The 9807-nt window shown below is 44.9% G+C and overlaps 2 protein-coding genes across 4 annotated transcripts in view; one reads left to right on the top strand and one right to left on the bottom strand.

Annotated features, from left to right (window-relative positions):
* LOC107573290 (aryl hydrocarbon receptor repressor-like) overlaps positions 1-5374 on the top strand; it is a 23002-nt gene extending 17628 nt beyond the window's left edge. The window contains exons 5-9 of the mRNA XM_016259715.1: positions 982-1071; positions 2372-2480; positions 2556-2686; positions 3946-4148; positions 4337-5374. Coding sequence (XP_016115201.1) covers positions 982-1071; positions 2372-2480; positions 2556-2686; positions 3946-4148; positions 4337-5126 — 1323 coding nt within the window. The 3' untranslated portion in view covers positions 5127-5374. The remainder of the gene's footprint in view (positions 1-981; positions 1072-2371; positions 2481-2555; positions 2687-3945; positions 4149-4336) is intronic.
* Positions 5375-6787: 1413 nt separating this feature from the next.
* The window catches only part of LOC107573292 (GPI mannosyltransferase 1-like), a 3816-nt gene continuing 796 nt past the window's right edge, over positions 6788-9807 (bottom strand). The window contains exons 2-6 of one of the 3 annotated variants that reach the window (XM_016259717.1): positions 8788-9308; positions 8289-8547; positions 8096-8197; positions 7834-8018; positions 6788-7754 (exon numbers count right to left, since the gene is read on the bottom strand). In XM_016259717.1, coding sequence (XP_016115203.1) covers positions 7854-8018; positions 8096-8197; positions 8289-8547; positions 8788-9308 — 1047 coding nt within the window. In that variant the 3' untranslated portion in view covers positions 6788-7754; positions 7834-7853. Of the gene's footprint in view, positions 8019-8095; positions 8198-8288; positions 8548-8787; positions 9309-9807 lie in introns of all 3 variants that reach the window. The other 2 variants (XM_016259718.1, XM_016259716.1) reach the window with 2 other exon arrangements.

Raw genomic sequence — 9807 nt, 5'->3', positions numbered from 1 at the left:
GTGTGTGTGTGTGTGTGTGTGTGTGTGAGAGAGAGAGAGTGTGTGTGTCTGTGTGAGTGTGAGTGAGAGTGTGTGTGTGTGTGTGTGTGTGTGTGAGAGAGAGAGAGAGTGCGTGTCTGTGTGTGTGAGTGAGTGTGTGTGGGTGTGTGTGTGAGAGAGAGAGAGAGTGTGTGTGTGTGTGTGTGTGTGAGAGAGAGAGTGTGTATGTGTATGTGTACTTCTACTTGTTAGAACTAAATGTCCTCACTAAAAGATACCGTGTGTGTGTGTGTCTGTATGTACACGTGCACTGATGATGATAGTAACTGTGTCATTGATTCTGTTGAACTAGAACAGTTGGTTTTAACTAGTAGGTTGAGTGACTAGTTTTGAACAGTTCACAAAAACCAGACGGCAGCATCTTAACAGCAGACGAGCGCGAGGCAGCGCTGAGCTCCAGAGACTCGCGCTGAGCAGCACAATGTGTTGCGTGACTTGAGGAATCACAGACTGATCCCAGAGGAGAGTTATATTCCAGATTCTCCTTCTCTCTGCTTCCGTGGAAATTTTCTGAATGGGTTTCTTTCGTGACCTTTTTGATGTGCCTTTGAAGTCTGTGTGACAATGTGAGAAAGGAGGAAAAGCCATCAGGATGTCAACAGAGAGAGAAAGAGAGTTTTCATGATCCGCTTTCAGAGCTGAATTTCTGAGTAAAGTCTCTGTTGTTAACCTCAGATCTGCTCTGAGCAGCAGGTGCTGATTTCCATGAAGATCATGAAGCACAGATAGTCAACAGTAAATACAGCCACAAAACGGCTTAAAAAACCCATCATACTAGCAGGAGTTTGACTTCTTCATATCAGAAATAACCTTTACACACTGACTGACTGATTGAATAAATGAATGAATGAATGGATGGATGGATGGATAAATGCACAGATACATATTTGTTACAGTCCTAACCGCACAGGTCAGTCAGTGACGAGTGTTTGTTGTGTTCAGTCTTTAGCAGGTTTTGCGCTGGTCGTCAGCAGTGATGGGATGGTCTTCTACGCCTCCTCCACCATAGTCGACTATCTGGGCTTCCACCAGGTGAGCATCACTGACCAACACCTGACACACACTTCAGACACTTACAGGGAAACGTTAGTCCTGGTAAGAGAGAGAGAGAGAGTGAGTGTGTGTGTGTGTGTGTGTGTGTGTGTGTGTGAACAAGTGTGAGTGTGTGTCTGAATCGCAGGTTGTTGTGGTAAATCTGTGTGAGTTTTGAGGAGCACCACTACCGTAACTCTCTCAGACGACAGCGCGAGCGTCTCTGTGTCAGTTATCCTCTGAAGAACAATGACTTTTGTGTCAGAAACACCAGGTTATTTTCTGCTTTTAGCAGGCGGCTCACGCGGTCAGTCATACGGAACTGCTGCTTTACAAGGCAAATGTTCAGAGAGCTTTGCGTGCCTGTCGTATGGAAAATACAGGTCAGGCTCCAGTATTACAGAAAGAATCTGTAATTTCTGACAAAAGCAAAGCAGAGGAAGAATTACACATGCAGGCTTATTTTGGGAGAGCTGGGGTCTGGTGCGCTTCAGTGTCACGCGACGTTTAACACATAATGACCCGTGGCTTTAGACAGACATCCAGGAATCTGAGCAGTCTGACCACAATAAAGCTACAGATTCCATGCGAGAGGCCAATGGTTCACACACACACACACACACACACACACACACATACACTCACTCACTCACTCACTCACACACACACTCACTCTCACACACACACACACACACACACACTCACTCACTCACTCTCTCACACATGCGCACACACACTCTCTTAACCAAACGCATTCTATATGAGATAAATCAGATATACATCAAATAAACACAATATTACAACGTACAATTGCACAAAAGGCTGCAAACGAACAGCGCGCATCTGAAGTGTCTCTGAAGGAAATAATGCATTATTTATCGGCTTTAAGATATCGGCCAAATTTTCTTATCAGGCCGATACCGATAACAGAAAAAATGAGCCGATATGGGCCGATACCGATATGGTGGCCGATATATCGTGCATCCCTAATATATATATATATATATATAGTAATTATATATTATATAATTATATAATCTTAAGTATTATTAATATTTCAATAAGTCCAAACTTCATATTTACGATAGGTATAAGTAAAAATAAAAGTCATTTTATTTTTGTCATTTTATAACTTTTAATACAATATTGCAAACTACAGTTTCTTGTCTTGTAAGGAATATTTGTGACAGATTTGGCTTGATTCTGATCCTGTCCAGTCGCCGAAGGGTCACGCGTGCCATTTGTAAACACCTGTATTAACCCTTCGTCTCTCTCTGTCTCTCTCTCTCTCTCTCCTCAGACGGATGTGATGCATCAGAACGTGTTCGACTACATTCACGTGGACGACCGGCAGGAGTTCAGACGGCAGCTGCACTGGGCCATGAACCCTTCGGCTCAAAGCGGCTCGGGTGTGACTTCAGCCGCATATAACACACACACTCCAGACTCACACTCGCTGTGTAACACTGGTGTCTGTTCTGTAGGTGAAGATCTTGTGGTCAGCAGTTTGTTTCAGTCTGAGACGGGCGACGTTCCTCCAGAGTTCTCCTGCTTCCTAAACCGCTGCTTTATCCTGCGCTTCCGCTGCTTACTGGACAGCACCTCCGGATTCCTGGTGAGGGATTCCTTCAGCTTTCAGTGCACAGTGCACATTTTTCCGTAAATACATTCCACAGAGAAATAATTCCAGACCGGCTTCATGGTTTCAGTTCGAGTTTGAGATCTCAGGGTGTGATTTGGCTTTGTGTGCTTCAGGAAAGACTGTGTTTGCTGCACATGAACAGGGTTAGACAGCTGCTCTTGACGTTAATGTCCTGAAGATGTTACCGTACATAATCACTGACAACTTTAAAGGGTTAGTTCACCCAAAAATGAAAATTAGTCCATAAATTACTCACCCTCAAGTCATCCTAGGTGTACATGACGTTCTTCTTTCAGACGAATCTAGTCGGAGTTATATAAAAAATTGTCTTTGATCTTTCAAGCTGTTTAATGCCACTCAGCGGGTGTTGCAGTCCAAAAGAAGTTCAATAAAAAGCGCCCATCCATAAAACAAAATGGTCTCACACGGCTCCGGGGGGTGAACAAAGGCCTTCTGTAGCGAATCGATGTGTTTTTATAAGAAAAATATCCATATTCAGAACGTAATAATCACTTGAATCTAGCTTGCGCTCACTGTTGTACACAGAAGCAGCTCCGGCGGATGACGTATGAGGTCAGCGCTGCGCATGCGCCGCTCAGAAGTAACGAACGCGGAAGCACAGCGGAGAGATTAAAACAAAACAACGGTCACTAATTAGAAGGACAAAACGAGGATTTGTAAAGAAGAATGTCGGAGGATTTGGATATAAGCCAAGAGGAGACTGGTTTTGCTTTGCTAAAGTAAGGAAACTTTGCTTCCTTTGCTCCTGTTAACAAACGTTGGTTTTCACGAGACTCACCGGCGCATGCGCAGCGCTTACCTCATACGTCATGCTCCCGGAGCTGCTTCTGTGAACAACTGCTGGCGCAAGCTAGATTCAAGTGATTATTATGTTCTGAATATGGATATTTTTCTTACAAAAATGCATCGATTCGCTACAGAAGGCCTTTGTTCACCCCCCGGAGCCATGTGAGACGATTTTGTTTTATGGATGGGCGCTTTTTATTGAACTTCTTTTGGACTGAAGCATGCAACACCCGCTGAGTGGCATTAAACAGCTTGAAAGATCAAAGACAATTTTTTATATAACTCTGACTGGATTCGTCTGAAAGAAGAACGTCATGTACACCTAGGATGGCTTGAGGGTGAGTAAAACAAGCTAATTTTAATTTTTGGGTGAACTAACCCTTTAAGAACAGAGAGAAGACGCTTGATCTTGTTTGTGCTTCCAGACGATGCAGTTTCAGGGAAGACTGAAGTTCCTTCAGGGTCAGAGGAAGAAGACGGCGTCCGGAGCGCTCCTGCGTCCTCAGCTGGCGCTGTTCTGTGTCGTTGTGCCTCTGCTCCTGCCCTCCATCACCGAGATGAAGATGAAGAGCGGCGTGATGAAGGGCAAACACAGGAACCTCGGCGTTCTCACCTCGTTAGATCACAAGTAAGAGCAGATTCTTTCCTGCTTGTGCAGTTCAAAAACAGCCCTTCATGAGACTATCTATAGTTTGGAGAATTACATTCTTTGCATTACTATATTTTCAGACTAATATTGCACAGATTCAGGCATGATGGAGAGTTATGGGAACGGTTAGTGCTGATTCATGAGTCTGTGTGTGTTTGTCTCGGCAGTGACAGAGACGATCCTCTCAGACCTCTCGCGCTTCTGAGGCCACATATGAGCGAAGACAACGTCAAGTACAGGAACGAAGGTCCCTACGATCCAGACGAGCCTCTGAACTTCTGCAGGTCGAGCGGTCAGAACCTGGACTGCGGCACGTGGCCCGTGAGAAGCTCCGGCGCTCGGCTCTGCAAACACACGCACTACGGTAAACCGTATCGATCGGCCCCTGGATATTACAGTAACAGAGCTGAGGCGTACGGGAGCGCCGCGCACGACGACTACAGCACAGACAGCATCAAGAGCGAGAACTTCTGCTACGAAGATCCCGGCGAGGGATACGACACACACGTGATGATCGAGCCGCTCATAAAGCTGGAGCAAGACTCAGACGCGGAGAACGGCTGCGGACGTCCCTGGATGGATCTCGAGCGTTTCCCGAACGGCACGCAGATGAAAGCGGAGGGTGGATACGGCGAGCAGTACTCCTCCTGCCAGAGGCTGAAGGGAACGACGTACAGCAGTCATTATACCTCTAACGCTTACGGCGGGGCACGACCGCTCAAGTGCGTCCTGAACAGAGAAGCAGTGAACTCTCAGTGTGTGGACGCCTACGCTGCTGACTACAGAGGGTACGTACAGCACGACTACAAAACGGGTTACGAGGTCAGAGGTCACGGGCTGCTTCACTGCATCAAACAGGAGCCCGTCGACGCTCCGCTGTGGCACGACATCCACAGCACCGGCCAGAGGAACAACACGAGCTGTGCCAAGATCAACCCGTGCGTCTTCATGCAGTAGCGCTTCACTTTCATTCTGCCATTTATTCAGTTTGAATCTGGACACTCATGTGCTGCGTTTCAAACCCACAATCATCTTGTTGCTGGCACACACACAAACACACAACACTGCAAAACATGATGTTCTTCCTCAGGATTTCTGCCTTGTTTTTCAGCACAAATATCCAAACATCCTTAAATCCAGATACATTTACTGGAGATGCAAAATGACTTGATATATGTGTCCCTGGAGCACAAAAGCAGTGTTAAGTCGCTGGGGGATATTTGTAGCAATAGCCAACAATACATTGTATGGATCACAATTATACATTTCTCTTTTATGCCAAAAATTATTAGGATATTAAGTAAAGATCATGTTCCATGAAGATATTTTGTAAATGTCCTACAGTAAATATATCAAAACTTAATGTTTGATTAGTAATATGCATTACTAAGAACTTCATTTGAACAACTTTAAAGATGATTTTCTCAATATTTAGATTTTTTTTGCACCCTCAGATTCCAGATTTTCAAATATTGTCCTATCCTAACAAACCATACATCAATGGAAAGATTATTTATTCAGCTTTCAGATGATGCATTAATCTTGACCCTTAATTGACCCTTATGACTGGTTTTATGGTCCAGGGTCACATATGAAATCTTGATTTCTGAAAAAGTGTTCAAAATTGAGTTTACAAGAACAACTATCTGTTTTTCCTTTGAACTATTTTGTTGTTGTTGTCTGAGCTCATTGACAGATATTTGTTCGGTTTTTTTTCAAGCTTTAGGTCACTCATTTAGATTCATTTTTTCAGAAAACAAGCCATTTTTGCTTGTGTCTTGAGTCAAGAATGTTTCATTTTTGTACTGAAAAACGACAAAAATACTAAGAAAATTTACTGCAGTGAAGTTTTTTGTCAGGTTCAGCGTCTGGGTTAGATTTTCTTTGGTGGGCTTTCATTATGTTCTTCTATGCACTTTTGTGTAGTCAGGCTAATATTTCTTTCTCATTTTCTCTGTTTGTTGAAAATGGACAAGTAAAAATTACTAACATAAAAATGAGAACAGAAAAAAATGACAATAATCTGAAATGATTCTGTTTATTTCATTTGAAATAGTAAAAGACAAAGATTGATTTGAAGGTTCAGGATTTGCTGAGAGTCTAATAATACATCATCATTATCACTGGTTTACTTTCAGCAGTTGTTTAATTAAAGCATTTCATCTGCATGTTTATGAAGTATTTAAAGGTTTAAAAATGGAAGGATTTCATCTGAAGTTTGTGTTCAGATATCAGCCGGATCAACGACACAAATCTTCTTATATCTCACTAAACAGACAAGACGTGACAAAACAAACTAATATGTTGAAGCAGACCAGTAATAAAACATATTCAATAAAAGTCAAATATTTAGGCTCTTAAACATTGTGATGTTAAATTCGCTTCAGCACTGATGAGTGTTTAATAGAGCATGCTCTGAAGTTTCTGAAGACTTTATATAAAACTACTGTTTAAATGTATCAATAAATAGTAAAGTATTAATAAATAATAATGCTGCACTTGCACTATTGGGGCTAGAAACCCTGCGAGATGTAATGTCCTCGTGACACGCTTGGCTTCCTGGTGATTAATGAGCTGTTTCTGGAAGGTTCATTTCTAGCAATAATTTGTATTTATTGTTTAATGACCTTTTGCACTTTTTCAGGAAGGGTTTTAACATGACGTTTTGCCTCTGGCATTCAATATGGGCAATAAATATTAACAGAAGATACAGTGATGCAAAGCAGCAACTCAAATGTGGGTCTTCCTGTTATATTTATTACTTTTATAAAAATAAAAATCTTGTATGACAAAAAGTCCACGCATATGTACTATTGTAGTGTCTTGCTATGAATAGCGGCAGAAATATTTCCACTTGTGATTCACATTCTCCTTTTGAACACTTTAATTAGTGTGTGAGTAATAACAGTGAATTTGTCAGACATAAACAGATCTGCAGAGGCCAGTATTTTTGGGGAAAATGTTTACCAGAACATTGTGTGACAACAGAAGATTTTTAAAGCTTAAATCAGGGTTCTGCTGTAATGAAGCAAACACAGAGAGAGACCCAACTAGTCCCAGCAGGTGGAGATGATTTAATCCAGTTTAACCCTGATCTGCTTCAGCTGTAGTGAGGTGGAGCTGGGATTAAATCATCAATCCAGAAGAATTATTCATCAGAGCTCACACTTCATCAGGATGATATAACCCTGCCGCATCAGATGCCCCGCCCACCGCCACTCAACACTCACTCCTATTGGTGCCGACATCGTCTGGTGGGCGGAGCTTGTCTCTTCACTCACACCTGTACGTGTAGATATCGTTCATAAACATGTTTGTTCACACTCATGATCATTTCTGCATGGACACAAACACTCGTTATCACCATCGCAAAGCATTTACACGTCTGAAATGTAAGTCCAGTAAAAGTTGAGACTCCGTCTAAAATGTAGTTTGTGTTTAAAGTGTTTAAAATCCTATCAGCTTGTTCAACATCAGATCTGTAAAACTGCTGTAGGGCGACATCTAGTGGTCATCTGAATCAGCTCGTCCATCTCCAGGATCTGCAGGAAAAATATATTCCAGAGACATGCAGAAACACTCTTGTACATATCTTCACATGTGATCATTGCACGTGAGTATTATTCAAGTTGCCATAACATGTGAAGTGATCATGTTCAGGTGGAGTTTTCTCACAGGCGTCTGTCAGTCGGTCTTCTTCAGCAGGGCTTCTGCGGGTCTGTAATGGGAGATTATTTGTCCCAGTATGAGAGAGTTTATGAGCAGAAACAGCAGCCCGGCGATCCAGATGAGAGCGAAAGTGTTCCAGCCCTCGAACTCCAGATAATACGCCGGCGACAGCCACAGCGCCTGCGAACACGACAGACAGCTGCCCAAACCACAGACTCGCGCTGTTAGAAACACAAGACGAGGAATATTCATCTCACCTGTCCCACAAACCACAGCAGCAGCAGCCCGAGGCCTCGTCTCAAACCCAGCGTCAGTCGAGGCAACACCAGCGGCAGCAGACACAGATACCACAGAAAATACTGCAGAGAGAAGCACAGCAGCACACGGTCAGCAGAGGCTTCAGGAGCCGTCAGAAACAGCTGAGAGACGCGTGCGTGCGTGCGTGCGCACCTGTGAAGTGCAGACTTTGTTGAAGCTGACGAAGACGGCGGTGTGGATGAAGCAGCAGAAGGGCAGGTCGCGGCGGAAGGCCAGCGAGGACAGCAGCAGCAGCAGCATCTGCGGCAGAAAGCAGACGAGCGCCAGAGCGCCGCTCCAGTGATGCTCCGCCGTCACATACAGCATGTAGAAGTACGGAGAGAAGTTGTGACGGATGTCTCTGCGCGTCAGGTGATACAGATAAGACTCCTGCAGGAAATCCCAGCCGTACCTTCAACACACAAGAAACAACAGACACCTGCTCGTTCTGGACTACTGTTCTCCGCGTGTCTCAGTTATAGTGCAGTGATGCAAACCCTAACTCAGATGCACGTCTGAGACACAAGATCTGCATCACGGCATGCTTTTAAACACGGATGAAGAAGGAACTTGATGAGAATTCACGATCGTGACAGTAAACTAATTTCCTACAGAACTAGTTTGGGCGGAAGCTCGAGTCTAAAGGACTTACATGCTGTAGAAGATGAGGTTCAGAGCGAAGAACACGGATCCAGAAACGGCTGCAAACTGCAGCAGATCCCTGCTGACGCACCGGATCAGGTTCTGGATCAGTCCTCGGCCGCGGGCCGGTGCGCCGGTCAGGGACAGAGCGATGGGCAGAGCGTAAGTGACCGGGTAGATCTTCATGTGGACGGCCAGACCAAACAGCAGCGCTGCAGACAGCCGTCTCCTGGACTCCAGACACAGCAGTGAGGACAGAACCAGCGCCGCCAGCAGAGACTCGGCGCTCCCGCGGGTGGACACAGCTACGGTCAGCGGGTTAAACAGCCACAGACCGCAGAGAACCCTCGCCGAGCTCCGGGTCGAGCCGCGCAGAACCAGCAGCCTGAAGAGCAGCAGAGCGGACAGAAGATCACAGCCCACGAACAGCAGCTTCCCGCAGTGAACCCAGCTCAGCAGAACCCCCGGAACCAGAACCAGAGCCAGCAGAGGAGTGTAGCGGTACGTGGATCTGACATACGGACTCTGACCCTGCAGAACACAACACACACTCAGAGCGGTGCGGTTACAAACACTACGTGATGTCTGAACACACATATTCAACATCCCTCCCTCACCCAACTGGACCCCGGTCTCTTTACAATGGGGTACATAATGGATAGAAAAGATGGAAACACATTTCTAACACATAAGAAAAAGAATCCGTCAAGAATCCCCAGTCCATTTTTTTATGTCCTTCACTCGCCAACTTCCATCTGTCTTGTTTACTCGGATGAATGCCAAATCTGACCTCAGAAGACTTCAGAGGGTAGTCCGGACTGCTGAGCGAATCATTGGTACAACCCTCCCTTCTCTCCAAGAACTGTATTCGTCCAGAGTGAGCAAAAGGGCTGGCAGAATCACTCTGGACCCCTCACATCCAGCACACTCCCTCTTTGAACTGTTGCCATCTGGTCGACGCTCCAGAGCTCTGAGCACCAGAACGACCAGACACAGGAACAGTTTCTTCCCTCAGGCCATCCATCTCATG

This window comes from Sinocyclocheilus grahami, unplaced genomic scaffold (genome assembly GCF_001515645.1).
Source record: "Sinocyclocheilus grahami isolate Dianchi unplaced genomic scaffold, SAMN03320097.WGS_v1.1 scaffold1913.1, whole genome shotgun sequence".
Taxonomy (NCBI): Eukaryota; Metazoa; Chordata; class Actinopteri; order Cypriniformes; family Cyprinidae; genus Sinocyclocheilus; species Sinocyclocheilus grahami.
Note: the sequence above shows the minus strand (reverse complement) of the source record. Positions and strands in the feature narration are given on the sequence as shown.